Here is a 20,180-nt window from a genome sequence, read left to right as displayed (position 1 = left end):
AAAAAAAACTTGAAACACAGGGGCAACAGAAAAGTATTAAACCTCAGTGTTTCATTGTAAACAAGGTTTAGGGTTGGGGTGATTTATGACGACTTTGTTATTCAAGGATTTGGTCAAAATATATTGGCATTCATACTAAGCTACAGAAAGACATTATTCTGAAACCTGTGCAAGCACAAGCAGCACAAACTCAACTGAACCCGTTGTCAGAATAGACTGTATAAAAACATAGACATATCCAGCATGACATGAACACAAGTTAATGAAGTCCGATTGAAGTTAGGACATAAGCTGCCAGCAAAACATAACCTGTTTAATTGACTGTTGTAGGAATTTGTTGATAAAACATTTCTTTTTATTTTTTTTATTTTTTTTACTCCACTAAAGGCCATAATTTCAGTTTTCTGTGCCTTCTCTGTGTTTCACGTCTGGTTATTTTTTGTCTCTGTGCTTCATGTTTTCCTTTGATTCCAGGTCTGTCATGTTTCTACATCTTTCTGTCTAGTTTGCGTCTTTGTGAACTGTCTCATGTTTCCTGTTTTACAGTCTGTGTCCTGTTTTCAGTTTTGCTTCCCCCTTGGTCTCGTTATGTCTGATTAGGCCCTCCTGTTTCCCATTCCCTCATTACTGCCTCTTGTATTTAAGCCCTGTGTTTTCCTTGCTCTGTGTTGTGTCGTTAACCTTTATGTATACTCTCTCTGTTCTGTGTGTTCCTGGTGAAATTCCAGCGAGTCCAGTTTAGTTTCTAGTTCCTGTTCGATGTTTTTGGTTTATTTTGTAAAGTTAATTTCTTATGAAAAATTTCTCTGGCAAATAAAGCTGTGTTTAGAGTTTAAGTCCCGTCTCTGAGAGTCCTGCATTTAGGTCCAATCCTGCCTGCCACACAACACATATCATGACACTATAGGTCATTATCGCAGAGTTCCATGTAGAATAAATAAAATTTACAGTTCCCTTAAGCTATGTCCCTATTTTCTACTCTCCATGTGTTTCCCCCTGCTGGTGATTATAAACAATGCATGTTTAAGGCACTTTTGCATTGGCTTCAAACTACATCCATATTCTATATACCTTCTATGCAACACAGACACACAAACTTGCTAATTATTGCTAACTGATTACAAAAATGGTAGAATTAAACTCATTAAAACCAGCTTCTTGAATTTTATTTGTCTCGCAACAATACACACATGAGCTGAGGGAGGGAATGGGAGCAAATCCTAAGTTTATGAGAGGAGAATGACATAAATGTATTACCAATTTATTGGTGTTTATTATGGCTGCTTACTTTGTTTTAAATATGTGACCTTAAATCCATCTGTCTGAGCAGATTTTGAAAGATCGCCATCGAGTCCATTTAAATACAGAAGATGAGAGGAATTTATAAACACAGTGTAAGTCCCTTATAAATTCTGTTGTATGAAAAGTTAAAGGATGAGTTCATTTTAAGCTTTCAGCATTGTTGCTAGACATTTCTGCATTCATTTTTCATCATATGTAACAAAGTATTAGGTATAACAACTCAGTATAAGTTTATAAATAAACTTTCTTTTTATAGGACTTTTTAATACAAGCAACAGTCACAAAGTGCTTTACTGAGGTAAACTGATACAACTAGCTGGTGCCAAAGGCAAAGTGAATACACATAAATCACGCAACACAACACGAAACACAAACACCACCCTAATGCCGATATGAACAGTTGTGATTTCAGCTGCTTTTAAAAGATGTCACAGAGTCAAGGGTGCGGCGAAACAGACTAGGAGCAGTTCCATATTATAGGCGGGGGCCTAACCTCATAAGCTGATAAAAGTAAAAACTGAAATTTAAACCTGACAGGAAGCCAGTGCAAAAGCTTTAAAAGCAGGGTGATACACGAAGACTTATGAGAGTGAGTTAAAAGCCTTATAGCAGCATTTTAAACAGACTGGAGGTGATTAATAGATGTTTTATTTAGACAAGAAGTGCATAATCCAAAAATCCAAGCAAGAGGAGATGAAAGAGTATATAGGTTTCTCCAGTTCATTTTTGAGACAGTTCTTAGTTCAACAGTATTTCTTAAATGAAAAAAAAACAACAACAACAACAGCATTTTACAGACTTAATGTAAGCATCAAATGTCAAAGACTGATAAAAAGTTAACCCAAGGTTCCACATGTTATCTTTTAGACAGGATGAAAAGGACCCTAATCACTATTGGATTTTGCCAATAATGTTTCAGGAGTAATAATTTGTCACTCTGTTTAGTGGCAAAAAGTTATTTGCCATCATTTAAAATGGATAACTTGTCAATTTGTGAGGTTTAAAAGAGAGGTATAGTTGAATGTCATCTGCAAACAAATGTTAAGAAGTGACTTTACTATACTATGACCTAATGGGAGAATATAAAATGTAAATAACAAAGGACTTTCAGATCCTCGAGGAATGCCATATGATAGACAAGCAACACTCACCAAAAGCTTCCCACGAAAACCAAATAGTTTGAATTGAACTATCATGCAGTTTAACTTATGGAATTGGAATCTGATGGTCAATAATATCAAAGGCTGGGCTGAGGTCAAGCAAAACAAGGACTGATCTCTTACCTTATCTGCTTATCTGCAGCCATCAAAAGGTAATTTGAGACTTTTAATAGAGCAGTTTCATTGGATTTTTTAACTTTCTGAAACAAGAATGAAATTCGTCAGGAATATTGATCATCTCCAAAACATTCCTTAATTGTGTCCCAACAACTTTTTCTAAAGGGCTGACCATTGCCCTTGCAACTAAAACACTTGAAAAGGTGCAGCTTTCAAATTGTTCAAATTGTTCCACATTTGGCTCATCTTTTGAACAGACAGTTTTTTATAAGCCAAACTTAATTCTAGTATGGAATGTGGATATTGGGCTAGCTCAGCCTTTCCATGTCTTGAAAGAAACTACTGTATGTATATATGAATCCACCCACCGGAATGTAATAAAGTCACAAAAATGTGAAGTGCAAAAAAAAACTGTGTTCATGTTTATTTATTGCACAGGGAACCGATAGGGACTAGTGGTTGCACAAACAAGAAGATTGGATTGCTGAACCTGTCACATGGCTCAAATCAGCCCTTTTGGTAATACACACATGAGCTGAGGGAGGGAATGGGAGCAAATCCTAAGTTTATGAGAGGAGAATGACATAAATGTATTACCAAAGAGAGGTCCTCTCAGTTCAGTCCCTGTTAATTTTCACATTCAGTTGGATGCTGTACCAAATCATCTTGTCTTTGTACATTTTCATCATCATCTATGAGAAGTTTCTCCAAAATCCTACTTTCACATTAGTGACTGTAATGATTTCAAAACAAAATAAGCACTTCCAAGTTGTAACTCAAAGCTTAAAATTTTGGCTTTGTTCTTGAACCTGATTGCTTTCTGACAAAGAAAACTGATCCACCTGCTGTGTTAATAACAGGCCTACAACTAGCTTGTGTTTCTAAGTTCTCTTTAAACACAGCAATGCATCAATTATTAACAGCAGTGACACTTTTTTGTTTGTTTGTTTTTTTCCCATGTTAGAAGATCCAGTGTTGTTCTTTTCAGAACTATAATGGAGGACATCAGGTATTAATTAAGGAAGGTTAATAGCTCTGTAGTCATGCATCAGCACTTTTTCATCAAACTCAGGATCCACTGCATGTGACTGGATACTGGCCTTTAAATAACCTCCTGATCACGACATGTTCTGACCATCCTAGTGATCTAATGCCCCCAAATAATTGCTTGCAAATTGATTGATTACCATTAATCAGGTATTTTCCTGACAAAATAGCAGTTCCAGTATATTTGAATAGTACTATGGATGAGGTCTGGGGGGGGCAAAGCTTAAAGCCAGACCCTTTGAAGTAAAGTCAAAGAAGGCGGAGAGGAGGCTGTCTCCCCGGCTTTTCTTCCTCTTGGTTAACAAGACATGTGATTAGCATTGCTGTCTGCTACTTAGTTTTTGCCCTGCAGTCAGCCTGGTCTGCCTTTAGAGGAAACACTGCCTGCAGGCAACTAAACCACCACAAAGGTAAGTCAGTGTCTTGTTAATGTGTTCATATCTCCTGATTTGTAAGAACCGTGTTACTTTAATTGTCGGGGATTTGACTTATGTCACTGGGGCAAACTTATGTCTTGAAAGGTTTTAATTTTGAATGAAAAACACATCTTTTATTTTTTTTAAGTAACTGCATTGGTGAGTTTTCTTTAATCTCCTCAAAGGTTGCAGAGCGTGTAAACTGACTTTATGAGAAATAAAGAACTTGTTTGTTATCGCTACAGTTTCTTAGAGTAAAACTATCCCAGGACTGATGTCTCTAAACCTGCTGTAAAACCTTCCCTTTGCAAACACAAGGATTGCTGTAAATCCCCTGCACCTGTTGAAGACTTTGCAGGAACAATAAATTCACTGAATTTCATTTCAGAATATGTTCAGTTTACGGACTGCAGGAAACAGGATTATTAAAAGTAAAGTGTGATATTGATTGCTTTTGTGAATTTTTAACCTTCTTATTCACTTCTTCACAATGTTTACTTAATACAGCACAGTGAAATCAGGAGCTCACACCCACTTGACAAATACACGTAGAGGCAGCATAGACAGCTCGCCTTTTAACATGTAAGAGTTTAACTGTGGGAAAATTGTGAGCAATGATTTCAATGAAACTTGTTTTTCTCTCAACTGGCGCGCTTGTTTTTAACATTACTGCCCACTTGCACAAGCAGAAATTAGATTTGGTTGGCCAGTCACGTGATGGAAGAGTTGTTCTTGCATGGCCTGTGGAAAACAAGACAATTATGTGACCATCCAGAACATTCCTTCACTTATTTATGTGTATCACTCTGTCAGCTTGAGTGGCCTTACCTCATCCTCTGAAAGTAATGCATTCTGAAACCGAACCATGTGAAATATTTTGTCGAGGCTCATTATAACAGAGACTTGATTAAAATCCTGCAGTGATGTGATGGTTGAGCTCTGCCAAAGCTTCCCAGATCACAGGACAGATCCATGTAGCTCAGAAGGTTTAAGCGCTTAATATAGTGGTCTGATATGTTTGGGCAAAACAGTGGAAAATGTTCTTGACAGCAGATTTCTCCATAGGACATTGTTTTCAGCTCTTGAGTGACAGCTTGAGTGACTCACAAATACAATAAAGCTTTTCTATGGACACAGGAAGTAAATGTACTATACTGTACTGTGAAGTCCCATTTTGAGGCTTTGAAACCTTATAGCATTTTGACATTTGCCAAAAGTAATCACTATAGGGTGGAGTGCAGTATTAGTATCAGTCAAAGCCAAGCAACAAGCCCTAGAGGTTTGAAATTGACAAAGACTGCAGTTCTTCAACTGGAAATTTGAGGCTAACTCCAAAAGCAAGTCAGTCAACACAGAGTGGCATAAAAATCATTAAAATGCCCAACTTTACAGAATATATGCCCCCTGGGACAAAAGGTGTTTCTGTTTTTAGTTTCTAGTAGCCCATGTTCAGGTTTATTTGCTTAAATTTCCAGTGGAGGTTGCAAACCAAACTTTAGCCCTCTTCAGTATCTACTGGGTCTTTGCAACCCATTGAGGATTATAGGTAAGGTTAGAAGTTGGCTTAGGTTTTAGTTAACATGTACTCAGTTTGTTAAGAACTTCACCTGTTTAAACTACCCAAATAGAAACTGTCTAAACAGCCCTTTTAACAGGAAACACTCCAATTCCAAAAAGTATCGGAATTAACTTGTTTCCCATTTAGCATTGAAGCTAAAACAAACCCAATACACACACTAGCTGGGTTGACGGTGACCTGATGGATCTTAAAAACTGTGATAGTTGGTCAAGTTTTCACTCCATGCGAACACCTTGCAAATGCTAGGTCCGGCCTTTCTTTACTCTCAAATAGCCTTAGCTCTAAGTGTCATGGACTCAACAAAAAGAAATCTGAAGTTCTTGTTGATTGCATGATATCATTTGTCCACACTTGTTATCTGTACATGCAGCATGCATGTACAGATAACACCCATTCCAGCATGTTCCTGATTCTACTGGATTTAGATCTAATAACTGGCGAGGCACTGCAGTCTACTAAGATTAAGGTCATGTTCATGAAATTAGTTTGAGATGACACATTGTCATGCTGGTAGAAGCCATCAGAAGACAGTGAACTGTGACCACAAAGAGATGCACATGGTTAGCAGCAATTATCTGACAGGCTCTGGCATTCAAACCTCAAGTGATTGGTATTAAGGGGCCTAAAGTGTTCAGTGTAGACTGCTGACAGAAGACATAAATACAGCCTGAACCTCATCATATGCAACAATGCTTTTAAAAGCCAAAGCTGGCATCTGGAACTGTTGCAACTCAGTTTGTCTAAGGCTGAGCTCTAGATTCAGTCCCCTATGTCTTATTGTAGTCACTATAGGAAGAGAACATTTTCAGCGTATGCAGGGATGACTTCATAAATCCAAACCTGACCTTTAATATTAAAACATTCTTTTTCTCATAGAGTAAAGTTAAACAGGACATGTAATGCATATCCATGACCTGTGCTGTTTGGTTAGATGTTGTAAACTCAGTTCAGTGAGTCAGTTCAGAAAGTTGTTTATCAAATTCCACTTCCACTCTCCACTCACACGTACATTGGACTTGCAGGGACATTTACATGCAAACCTTGTTTAAAAAATCAGTTTTAAACTCTTAGCTTGCACTAATAAACATGATGCAATCATCCCCAAAGAATGTGATAGAATTTGATCACTCACATGTCATGCTATAAACCTCATCATCCTGAGTTCATCTTAAACATTACTGTGCATGCAGAAATGTTTCCATATTGTTATATGCCACGGGGTGCTATTAATGCTGACTAATGACTTAAACTACTTCTGTTTGTTACAGCCCCAAACCAGGGAGACTGCCAGTTTGCAGGCATCAAGTTCACAATCATGCCTGGCAGCACTGCAGGCAAGAAGCTTGATCTTTCCAAGCTCACAGATGAGGAGGCTCAGCATGTGTGGGAAGTTGTCCAGAGAGATTTTGATCTGAGGAAGAAGGAAGAAGACAGGCTTGGGTAAGTTCACTTATTTCTCTGTAATTTGTCATTAGTGTAGATGTCTGGCTGGTGTTTATCGAACTGAATTATTTGGCAGCAGTAAATCATAAACTGTTTAACATTCTCTACCAATTTCAAGATGGTTGGAGTTTTTCCCACAAATGGGTTTATCTTTAAAACTCGACAATAAAACAGACCCAGATAAAGTTACACAAACGATTAAACAAATTGAATTAAACTTCTTTAAAATGAAATCTCTTCTACTACTAGATCTCCTCTTGCTCTTGTATGTATTTACCTTTATAATCTGGGTTGGTAAATTGTGGGACTTTATTCTGCTAACCTAATCTATCCCACATGCGTATGCTGAATAAGGATTACATGATTATTGTATGTGAAACACTGTTGATTATTTATGAAATTAAGCTCTGCATCCAGTCATGCAGCTTTGCTTATTTGGTTTCTGGTCACTATTTTTGCACCACTGGCCATTTTCAGTCCTGGGGTGAAGAGGTTTTGTTGAATCTGCTGGCATGTTTTAGTTAGGCCACATGTCCTTTGGCATGTGCCCTTTGGTGCGTGGCTCACTGGGTTATGCGATTAATGAGACTGGGCTGTCCAGTGTGATCTCACTCTGAGGTGTCGATCAGGGCATTTTGTCAAATGTCATGTGCATCATTACTCACAATGTGTTTTTTAGCTTTAGGGCCTTAATGCGCTGCCCTTGGTAAAACAGCCTGCCTAGAAATAACTTGCCTCATTTTTGTAACCTGCACTGTCAACCTAAGGATGTTGAAGGAGTTACAGTGGTTGAAAGTTTAACAGCCAGGTGATTGTGAGACCCATCATGTTTGAAAATTGTGTTTGTTCTATCTTGAACATGACTTTTTAGCATTTTACTTTCAAATTTTTGGCAAAAATTAATCTCCCTCCAGGTCACAACAACTCATTTAGGGTGTGGAGCTAAAACAAAGCCCCACCATAACTCTAATCCTCCTCCTAATCCTAGATCCTGTGACCTGCTGGATGTGAAGAGGTTAAAGTAGTACCGTTTACACCACCCATTTATTCTTATTCATAAAACAGCATTACTCTAGCTTCTGATACATTTCAGATTAGACTGGCCTATGGTAGTGGAAACCTACAAATCCTCTACCTCCACGTCTATTTCATTTGTGAACTTTCACTCCATCCACAGTTCATGTAATATTATTAAAGCTGTGCAGGGCAACAGCTGCTGAACAGACACATGGCAAACCTGAACTGAAAGTTTTTGATGTGTGCTATTTTTTAACTATGGCCATCACTTGTACAGTATGCTGGGAATCTATTGCTCTAAGGCCTCAAAAATAAAAAGCAGACGAGGTGTAGGCATCATTTTCAATTACAACATCCTGAATGATAATTATACACTTTTTCCCTCAATGACTCAAAAAACAGCTTTAAGGTTAACCAGTGCCAAGTCAGCACTAATTGCCTGTCAGCTGGTCAGCCTCCTGTTCTTTTTCAAATTTGAACGCACCAGACACAAAGCTCATATAAAAGCCTCTTTTGAAAAGCAGTCAAATACAACTTCTGTCTCCCGAGCCAGCAGCTAACTGTCAGATGTTCAGTAAACTGCAGACGAGACACACACAGTGGTAAAGAGTGTGTGCTTTGCACCTGTAGTACACACGTTAAAGAGTTGACAGAGGTCACAAGATTTTTTTAATTCATTTTTCACAGCACTAACCTACGTATATCACACCCTATATGTATATTTGAGTGTCATGCAATCAGGCTGTGTTTTGCTTGTGTAGAAATGTGAAGTCCCTCAATGACATGACACGAACACCAGCAATCAGGCACGAAGAGTGAACACTGCTTACCCAGAGGATTTTGAGTTTTAATTCTGGACATTTATGTGTGCTCTATAAGATTTTTGTCACGAGTGTGGTGAATTTTGGACATTACAAATATATGCCCACTACTAAAGCACCAGCATGTTTTATCAATTAGAAATTCAACTTTTTGGTTTTAAAAGGAAGTGGACAAAAAATCTTTATTCAAATATGACTTTGAACAGAAGCCAAATCTCACATTACCTTTCACTGCACCAGGGCCCTCACATGAATAACATAGATCTCAAATCATGTTGTGCTATAAGAACTATTTATTCATAAAATATGGATCCTCATACAGTTTGTTTGATGTAAATTGAGCAGACATGATGCACTGACAGGAAAAAGCGAGCAGACAAATTTTGTTCCACATCCCCAACAGATGATTCAGTCATTTGATACTAATTCACTGACCTCCTGCTCACACGCCGTGTTGGCAGCATTGGTGGATGGTTTAGAAATCAGGCTATGGGAGGAAGTCTATGGTTGGAAGAAGTTTTAGAGGGAATTTTAGAGGGAAGTTTTAGCTTTAGAGGGAATTTCCACTTCACCTTTCACCTTTGGATGATCAGTGCAGGGCAGCAGCAGCAAAGGTCCCCATTTAGACCACAAATGATATAGCAGCCATAATGTTTTTTAGACAAAACAAACATTAACAAACAGTAATAAAAATATTGCCAATAAATGTTGTGCATGGTTTTACCCTAAACTGCAGTTTCTTCTTTTGTCTACACTCGGCTTTAGAAAAGCTTCACACCGATGTGGTACCCTTTGTCTGCACAGACCAAAGCAAAGTAATTTGCAGGCTCAACCCGGTCTCACTTTGAAGATGTCACGTTGTTCTGTCTGTTCAGCACAACCTTAACAATGTAAGGCACAGATTAGCCTGTAGCATAGTTTCCAACATGCAAGGTGGTTCCAGGGGTCTCTCAATGACTGAAACAGATGTAATTAGACCACAGAAAAGTGTGCTCCAATTGGTTTCATCACTGTCGTGAGGGTAACAGAGGAAATGCCAGAGGAACTTCTTGCAGATGGAAGAAGTTTGCCTTTTAATGTGAGGCAGCAGTCTGAGAACCCTGGCCTCAGATGATCTAGCCTGTGACGACCTAGTTTGTACACTCACAGATGTTTTCACACCTCAGCAGTATAGCTCTAGTATAGTAGTATAGAAAGTATAACTTTATGCTATTCACATTGGTAGTGAGTAGTATAATAAGTAAAGGTGTATTTGCTTCTTATTTAAAAACTCTAGTACGCAAAACGTTATGAAAGACTTAAAATCTCTAAAGAGTTCAGAGTGAGTAGTCGATCCTATAGCCAGAATTGTAATCTACAGTTTTCTTAGTATTCAACCAACTATGACTGTAATGTTAAAATCGGATCCATATGAATTCATGAACCTATTCCACAGCCATGCGATTTAATGTGTACCCTTCCAGATTTTATCTTTATCAAAGTGTTCTCTTCCATGCCTGGAATCAGGACAGCCTGCTTTGTCATGTGAACAGTTACTGGTTTGAAAGAACTTATTTTAACCTTTCAGCATCCTCAAGGACCCCTGATAACTTGTGTAGGGGTAAAAGTGTGCTACTATGGGGATTTGTTTGTATTTTCGGTTTCAAATGAAGTCTCATTCATTCATTTTGACATTAAAGGTTTTCTGTTAGAAGATTTTTCATCCTAACAGACCCTAAACCAGACCAAGTGGTGTTAATGAATAAAAACAAAACAGTACCAGAAAAGGCAAAGACCAATGTAAGATCATGTGACTGTACTATCTGCCACCACGCCCACCTTCTAACGCAGACATTTTGTAAATGTTGTTCTTCCTCACGTTGAAAGGCTTTTGGGGCCCAAACATTAAGGTTGCCACTGTTGCCTCACAGCAAGAAGGCCCTGGGTTCAAATCCACTAGATGGCTGGGGTCTCACTGTGGTGCTGTTCTACCTGTGCCAGTGCTGCCAGGTACTCCACAGTCCAAGGACAGGCCTGTGTTAGGTTCATTGGTGTTTCTAATTTGGGCATAGATGTGAATATGAGTGTGAATTGTTGTCTGCCTTTCTGTTAGCCCTCAACACCTGTCTCCAATTGGTTTCATCACTATCACGAGGGTAACAGAGGAAATGCCAGAGGAGCCTGTCATAGTGTGTAGTATACCATGCTTCTCACCCCATGACACCAAGGAAAGTTTCTAGCTCCCTTGTGAGTCCCCCAGAGTGGATGGATGGTTCCTGATTCAGCAATAATGTAGACGTACAGCAGATGCACTATAAACGTCCGCACTTTAGCCGCACTAGCACATCTCCGATTACTTCAGATGCATTTTTTGTCATTTTTTTCTGAACATATCTAGGCCAAGTCTCATCAGAATCACTTGTGCTAATTTGGAAAATTTGTGTATTTCTGCAGTTTATTATTTTGTTGTTGCAGGCAGAGAAAACTGAATTGTCTGGAGTCTGTTAAACAAAGTGCTTTCGCCTGTCTACATGTCCACAATAAGAGTCTTTTTCTCACTAATTTACTTAGAGTACATTAACAGTGAACTTTCGTGTCTCCAGTATGAATTACCCAAAATAGAAGGCAATGAAAAGCGGGATGGACACAGACTACAGGACAGGACAGTTTTAACCATTTGGGTTGAGGTCCCTGCCAATGTTCTTCTTCAGCTAGTTGTTTTCCATTTAGATGAGCCAGTTGTTTGCTTCTCAGGCAACTGTTGTTTTCATCCAAGTCCTCTGTGATCTATAAAAAGGTGCAGATTTTCATGTGGTTTACATATAAAACTGCCCACGCCTAAATCGTGCAAAACCACATCTACTGGATGGATCACAAAATGAAATATTTTGGCAATGATTTATAATTTGCTTTGTTCACTAAAATAACAGACATCAACAGACTTCCTAAGTGTTAGACCTTTATTTTAAGTATTTGTGTATCTGGCAATATGTTTAGCTGTAAAACTTTTTTATTTTTTTGAGTTACATCTTATTGTGAGAATTTAAAAAAAAAAAACAGGCAAAATCAGACAATAATGCTGCACTAATCAATATTTTATTACTTACAGTAGATCAAATGACTCTGTGTAAAGAGAAAAGACTTATCTGGAAAATTGTTGGCTGAACTGCTGGTCACAACTTTACAAGGCAATGTCACTGTTTTGGTTTTTATATGGGTTTTTTTTGTTTGTTTTTTTGTTTTTTTACACGCTTATACCATCTCTCATTCTTTTGGTTTTCTGGTCTGTCAGTTTACTGTTTGGTTTCACTGTTAACACACATCAATCAGCTGTTTCAGCCGAAGTTTTCCTCTGTTGTAGTTAGTGTGTTTTCCCTGTTTCTCACCCAGCTGGGATAGCCTCCAATCCCACGAGATTCAGAACTGGAGACGCAGTTAAGAAAAGGAAATGATGGATGACTGTTTGTTTGTTTTTTTGTTAGTTTTAAATAATGCACTTATGTGAAAAAGAAACTGCACCCTTTATAAGTTCTAAGATTTACATATTTTGACCAAATTAACTCAATTCAGAACCCAGTCTTCACCAGGTTTTAAAATTAGGCAAATACAACATTAGATAGACACAACATATGACATAAAACACAGTGGCATTATTTATTTAACAAAAATTAAGGCAAAATGCAGAAGCAGTGCAAGAGGATAACTGCAGTCAAATCAAATGCACATGATTTATTGATCATCAGTAGATGTGAGTACCTCTATAAAAGTCAAATTTTATTTATATAGCATATTTAAAAGGAGCAGTCACAGCAAAGGCTTGATCTCCTCTGTGCTTTAATCTGGACCTTGGTACAGCTAGGAGCATTTGGTCCACAGACCAGTTGTATACCAGTTCAAAAGATCATGGGATCTGCACACCCGCATTGCATGGGTGTTAATTTGAAAATAACTGGCAGCACCTGTAAGAATGCTAGTATGGGGGATATGTGGTCTAGGCGAGATTAAATGAACACATGAATAGCTCTCTCAAAGTCTCTGAAACAGGGGAATGGCTTCACTTTTGCAAGTAGCCAGAGATGAAATAAAATGGTTTTGATTACAGAATTGATCTGTCTATCAAAGGTTAGATTACTGTCAAAGTCATAGAGGTCACAGGGACCAAACTCAACGACCTCTGTTTAAAGCCATCCATGCCTTAACATCCTCCAAACGATATAGTAAAACCTTCAGAGGACTTAGAAATTTACATTTCAGTGGTAGGTAAATCTGTGAGTCGTCTACATAACAATGAAATGAGATGCCATATTGTTAAAAAAAATTGAGCGCATAGGTAGCATGTAAATTGAAAAAAGGACTGGGTCAAGAATGGACCCCTGGGGGACGGATGATGTATCCCCCCAATCTAACAGAAAAACTTCAGTGGGACAGATAAGATTTGAAGCATTCCAATGCAGTCCCTTTGATTCCAACACAACGTTCAACCGAGAGAAAAGAATCCTATGATCTATGGGATCAAAGGCAGCACTGAAGTCTAACAGTATTAAAATGGCAATATCTCCCAAGTCAGTAAATGTTAAAAGGTCACTGAAATGTCAGTTTCAGTGTTGTGGTGAGTTTTAAAACCAGACTGAAATACTTCACTAATGCCATTTTTATCTTGAAAGGTCTGGAGCTGGAAAAGGACAACTTTCTCCAGGACTTTAGAAAGAAAAGGCCATTTAGAAATTGGTCTGAAGTTGGATAAAACTGTTGGATGCAGATTTTGCTTTTTAAGAATAGGTTCTACCACTGCATGTTTAAAGTCATAGACTGAAGACTGCTATTGAACATAGAAATCAAACTCATACTCACATCATCAAAAACATCTTTCAGTAAACGAGATGGAACAATATCCAGAGTACCTCTTGTGGGTTTCAAGTTGTTGACTACTTCATTCAGTAATGAAAAGGACACGGGCTCAAAGTGGTCAAAAATATTGAACTTAGGGGTCAGTAGCAGGAGGGATAATATGAGACCTGATATCTGCAATCTTATTAATAAATAATTTCAGTAAGTTTTCCCACAGTGCTTTCGATGCTACATGGGGAGCAGCAGTAGGTAGATTAAGAACTGAGTTAATAATGCTAAATAAAATATTGCGTGTGTGACAGTTATTAGACATGATCTTAGAGAAATACTTTGTTTTTGCTGCTCTTACAGCCTACTGGTAATTTAACAAAGACTATCTAAGTACATCAAAAGATACCTGAAGTCTGTTCTTTTTCATTTTTGCTCAGCTTATCTACACACCTGTCTGAGTTCTCTGGTAGAATTATTCAACAAAGGCTGGGTTTTAGGTTTTAGACTCCTGGTTGTGAGAGGAGCAATGGAATCAAGGATTTCCAAGCAGGTTGACTTAAACAGAGAAAGTAGGCTGTCAGTGGTCAAGTGGGTGGACCTATTAAAAAGTAAGAGATGATTACAGTTTTTTGTAAGAACAAATAAAACAATCAGCTGTATCTGCAGTAATCATACGAGTTTGGTATTTGGGTACATCAGTCTAACAGACTGAGAAGAAAGAGGGAACTCAAATATTACAGGCATGTGGTCAGAGAAATCAGTGTTGCAGATTTCAGTGTCACAGAGATTCAGGCCACTGGAAAGCACAAGATCCAAGGTATGTCCACATTCGTGTGTTGGGCCTTTAACTGACTGAACAAAGTTAAAAGGGCCAAAGTCGAAAAGAAGAAAAGTTTTGACTCTTTTCTGTTCTGGAGCATTCAGACGTCTTAACAGAAAGACAGATATCAATGGTGATTTGTGATCTAGTGTTACTGCCAATCAATCTGGGAAGGGTTATAACATCATTTCCAAACAAGACTTAATCAACATCTCTTGGATGAACAAGGCCAAACTGACCATGTTTGGCCATAACACCCAGCATATCTGCATCTTGCCGTCACTGAGTCAACCATGAAGACAGAGAAAGCTCAGTCTGAAACTGGGTCATGCAAAAAGACAATGATCCGAAGCACAGCAGCAAATCTACAGCAGAATAAAGGAAAAAGAAAGAATAAAAAGTGCTCTAAGTCCAGATCTCAACCGGACTGAAATGCTGTGGTGGGACCTTAAGAGCGCTGTGCATAAATGAATGTGTGCAAAGTCCAATGTCCTGAAGCACCGTTGTAAAGAAGAGTGGACCAAAAGTCCTCCACAATAATGTGAAAGACTCAAAGTCACATTATTCCAAGTTATTGCTGCTAAAGGTGGTTTTACAAGCTGCTGAATCATGGGGTGTGTTTAATTTTTCACTCACTGCTTCTTCAGTTTGACTCACCTTTTGTTAAATAATCCTAGGGTGTAATTATCCCATGTGTTGTTGTTAAACTGAGGTTTTATTTTAATATTAGAACCTTGTAACCAGGTAGAAGCAAATCTTTTCTTTTTAGGTATTGATATATAAAACCTTAGATTTGTAAAATGATACACTTAGTGTTTGTTTTATTTTTAGATGTCTCATTTTTCACATATTTCAAATAATTAGGTCAGTTCCTGTACTCCCAAAAAATACTCCCAAAAGCTCAGGCTGCAGCCTGCTTGTAATAATTGGTTCTATGCATGCATGTATGTATTTTCTTGGATTTTAATGATGATCCCTAATATCCCTACAACTTGTCTTAGGCACAGAAACCTCACACACCTGCTGTTTATGAGGAGTAGCCAATCAGACGAAAGTTGACCTAAAGTGGGTTAGCGTTATTTTAACAGACTGTTTAGAAGTCCAAAGGGCAGCATCTGCTTCTTTCCTCAGAAACTATTATTTTCCAGCCCTAATCCTCTGTGTATGGGAGTCACCCTCCCTTTTTACGTCTCACTCCTGATCTTTTCCAATTGCTTAGATCTAGTTTATCGTAACTTGTCAAATAGAACTGAGTCAGCAGGAGAATAAAAGATGATGATGTTACTAAGACTCTCTACACCAGCTGAGTTAAGCTAGACAGAGTCAGATTTATGTGAAGAGCCACAGAGAGAGATCGCCATGTATGGGAACAGGCAGACAGCTATGAAGACTAAAGTAACTAACTGAACGCCTGGCTGCCGCACCCGGATTCCTGAGCTTTGCCGGTTTAAAAACTCTGCACTACCTGCTTTTAATCAAATACTGGAGAGCGCTGGGGAATACACGAAGGTTTTCTATAAAGCATAGGCATTTAAGCATAAAGATGCTCAAATGTTTAGAAAATTTGTTATTTTATCCATCTGTTGTTTTTCTTTTCTTCGAAAATGAAATGCGTGTAGTCTATCCTAGCAGTCATGGGCCAAAAGGTAGCAGAGAACCCAGGCGAGCACAGGGAGGACATGAAGCCTGCACACAGGCAGGCTGGGTCAAATCCAGGACCTTCTTGCTGTGAGGCAACAGTGCTAATGCTGCATCACTGTGCTGCCCAAGTTATTTCAACTATTTTTAATAAAAACAATTTAATGGCCACCTTTGTTTTACTTTGTTTTCCTACTTTTATAAAATAAAATATCACTGAAGAAAAATATAAGACTCTTTGAATCTTACTTTTTATACTACAGAGGTACATAACATACTCTGCATATACTTGTGTGTTTAATAATGGCGTTTAAATATTTAGGTTCTATTAATCTGTATGTTTACAGTTTATTGAGAAATGTTTTTACTGTTAGTGCTAGTGAATATATTATTTATATTAGCAATGTGTCAACGTTTTGTTAGCCTTTTGCTTATTGTTGGCAGTGCTTTTTGCATTTATTTATATTACATATTCAGCTCTGTACAATTACTTTACTGTACAGCACTTTGGTCCTGTGGTGGGTATTTTAAGGTTTTTTATAGATAAAGTTGGATTGGATAATTTATGACTGTGCAGCATTCCTTAAATGATTAGTTCATGTATGCAATAATACCTGTAAAATGTAGGCTAGTTATTGACCAGCTCTTATATGTGGTCACTTTCGTACCCACCAGTGGCACAGTGGGACAGATTTGACTATGATCATATCTGAGTAACATGTCCTTCTCAGATAGCAGTAAAAGGTGTGTACACAGGCTGTATATCAAAAATGGACTTATCAAAAAGAAAACCAACTGTGCTGAATAGACTTCAGCACAGTCTATTTATTTGCTAGTGGTCCTGTTTAAAGCCAAAAAGTACTTTAGAGCAAGTGCAGCCTGTAAGTGCACAGGTCCCTGACATGATTATTGAAGAAGATAAGACAAAGCTCATAGTTAAGTCTGTTTGGAGAACTGGACCCAATGAGAAAATAGGCTTAGAAATCTAAAGAGTGAAATAGACAAATCAACAAAGACTGATGGCACCAGTGTGCAGTCCTGCCCAGCTCTACTGAAGAATTAAGCCCCTTTTCGCTCATTGTTTCAGCTATGCAACCTGCAGGTTATGGTTTTGTCATAGTCTTGCTACTCTAATGACATTCAGCAGCAAACATGAGCTGAAAATAAAAAAAAAAATAATATACACTAAAACACTGGCACCAAGCTACAGAAAGACAAACTTAGCAGCAACATTTCTAAATATTTTTCTCAGGAGCTGATCAAATTTTTGAAGTAACCATTCAAATGGCTCTTAATCAAAACCTTTTGTGCTGTTGCTGGAGGTCTCCATTGCCCCTAAGTAGGATAATTGCCACTGAAAAGTGTAAAGCAATAATTTCTTGTGCTTTCATGACCTTCATCAGTCATTGGAAAATAAAAAACTTGTTGCCGTTTTGGGGAGCACCACTTATAAACTTCTGCTATCCTCCCCTATTGGCATGCTGCTGCACACGTCTTTTGATAGTTGACTTTGCAAGTCATGCCCCAGTGCTTGGCGGGTATGGTAGTTGCCTACAGCACACATGTGTGGTTGAAATCATAGAAGAGCATCTTGTATACCAGATTTGTGGGATTTCATGTTTCAGAGGAGGGTAGATTTAAGAGATATTACTTTTAAATCGCGCTGCTAATGGCCAGCAGCTGTTTCTGCAAAAGGTTAAAAGAGGCTTACAAAGTATCCCATTTATCCCAATGATCTGGGCTATAATTTAAAAAGCATGGCCTTTAAAAAAAATAAATCTTTAATAAACAATAAGCATCTTCTCATCCTCACTGGGTGTTTTGCCAGACTCCACCCACGCTGTGTGACATTTGGGAGTTGTTATCTGAATTTTTCCACTGCACTACTGTCAGCATCCTTCAGCACCGAGTGAAGCTGTTACTTCTCCAACAATCAGCAAAAGTCTGAATTAAAAACGTTGCAGAACAAAATGATCTGACTCAAAGCAATGAAGTCATTGTTAACACACGTGCAAGCAGATTCCAAGCCACACAGAGAAGAGGAAAGATGCCATTTGAACAGAATTACAGTAGAATTTTACCGAAAGCTTTGAATTTATTGTACAGTTGAAATTCTGAATTGAAGAAGGTACTGATTAAAACTTTACAACAATAACAATATCAAAAGTTTGACATTACATTACAGCAATTATGATGTAATTTTGACAAAAAAGTCACAGTGAAACATTTTCCTCTTCGAGTAACTCTAGAAACTTGCTAGAATTTTCTCCCTTTACTAGCTTTTCAGTGTAGCAGGCTGACATGATTATTTAAAAAGACGTGCCAAATAAAGCTATGTGTTGGCATCCATGTGCTGACAGCCATCTCTTTACTCGTGTCAGCCAAAATTTGACTCATAAAATCTTTTTTTAAATGCAGCAGTATGAGCTTTGTTTTTGCAGCTATAAAAACACAAAGTGAGCACTGAGTTAGAAATTAACCTTCAAATCTTTTTCATGACATCTAAATTTTTATTATTTGAACATCTGGGGGAAAATGTGTTTTTTAAATTGTCTCGGACTCAGCAGTGAAAGCTATGGTTAGCTTAGCGAAGTATAAATACTTGAGTCAAAGGGGGAAAAACTTTGTCCGGTGGTGTCCAGGGACACAAAAATACACCCAAAGCAGCAGCAGCTAATGGTCCAAAGGATTCATGAGTTGAGTAATTTGGAAATGGCGTGAGGGAAGTCCAGTCCTGCCATAAGATTTTTGATAAACCAAAGTACAACTGAACAAAGTTATGAATGAACTAGCATCAATGGATGACATCAAGACTTTTTTCAGACCACTGAAGATGACATACCACATAAAGGAAACACAAAAAGCTAACTGTCTTATGGCTTTAACTGTCTGCAGGTGTGTTAAAAGCATTTACTGTGGCTATTTAGCTATACCTCAACCAATAGTAGCAAGGGGATTTTTTGTATTGTGTAGAAATGATTGATAAGACAACAAAGGCAAGGTGTATGTTAGTGTAGTTCTGCAGTGTCTTGTTCTTGATGTTGGATATGGACTGTCAAAAAATGCAATCTGCAAAAGGACTGATCACATGACATGGAGGCTATTTCACACAGATATGAATATAGGTCTGTTTTGTCTTGCCCTTAAGCACAAAATGGTTCATAGTTACTAAACGTAACCAGTGTTGCAATGTGTGATGGCCAAACCCATGGCCACACTCTAAAGTCGGTAACTCTTGTGTATTTTCATTTCTTCATTTGAACACAATAACTCACTTTAGTTTCCAATAAGTTTATTGATTGATTTGGATACATTTGTTCTATTTGTAAGCGCGCACATTTAGTTTGCTTATGTATTCATACCAGTTCATTACTTTGTTTGATTTTTAACTAACCTTTGTTTCTTTTACTACTTACCTGCCATGATTCCTGGGAGTTGCCAGACAAAAGGTGATGGCCAGGGTTTGAAGTTGTCAAATACAAAGAGGGATAATTGGACCGCACCACCACTTCCTGCTGAAGGGGAGAATGTGTATTTCCTTTAATTAACAAAAGCTTTTGTGCTTGATTAGATATTTGAGTTTAGGGTTTAGTGGTTTTTGATTTTCTTCTTTGATCTTTAGTTTATTAACAAACTAGACTGTGCTGCATCATTTTTGTGGTTTATGATTGTGTTTTGTTTAGTTACCACTCGTGTGTCATAGTGGTCTGATCAGCCATTATATATACCCTTGTGTGTCATTTCCTGTTTAGGTCAGTTATGTTTGTTTGGGCAGTTGTTTGGTTTGTTAAGTTTGCAGGTCTTTGACTGAGTTGAGTTTTGTTTCTTTTACCTCTTTTATGACTTCAACATTTGTTGCTTTTGTAAATATAATTTTTGGGTTAAATAAATGAAAATCCAGTTTTTCTAATAATTCCTGTGACGACTCCTGCTTTTTCAGCTTGGTCCATCACACAATGTATTCTGGTAGAATTGCAATTCAAGTATTACTCAAAATCTGCA

At 37.9% G+C, this 20,180-nt stretch overlaps 1 protein-coding gene across 1 annotated transcript in view; it reads left to right on the top strand.

The window, feature by feature from the left end:
* The first annotated feature begins 3,948 nt into the window (after nt 1-3,948).
* Nucleotides 3,949-20,180, top strand: part of mlphb (melanophilin b) — a 42,307-nt gene continuing 26,075 nt past the window's right edge. The window contains exons 1-2 of the mRNA XM_013266210.3: nt 3,949-4,036; nt 6,890-7,061. Coding sequence (XP_013121664.1) covers nt 6,937-7,061 — 125 coding nt within the window. The 5' untranslated portion in view covers nt 3,949-4,036; nt 6,890-6,936. The remainder of the gene's footprint in view (nt 4,037-6,889; nt 7,062-20,180) is intronic.

The sequence above is a fragment of the Oreochromis niloticus genome, linkage group LG16 (assembly GCF_001858045.2).
Source record: "Oreochromis niloticus isolate F11D_XX linkage group LG16, O_niloticus_UMD_NMBU, whole genome shotgun sequence".
Taxonomy (NCBI): domain Eukaryota; kingdom Metazoa; phylum Chordata; class Actinopteri; order Cichliformes; family Cichlidae; genus Oreochromis; species Oreochromis niloticus.
Note: the sequence above shows the minus strand (reverse complement) of the source record. Positions and strands in the feature narration are given on the sequence as shown.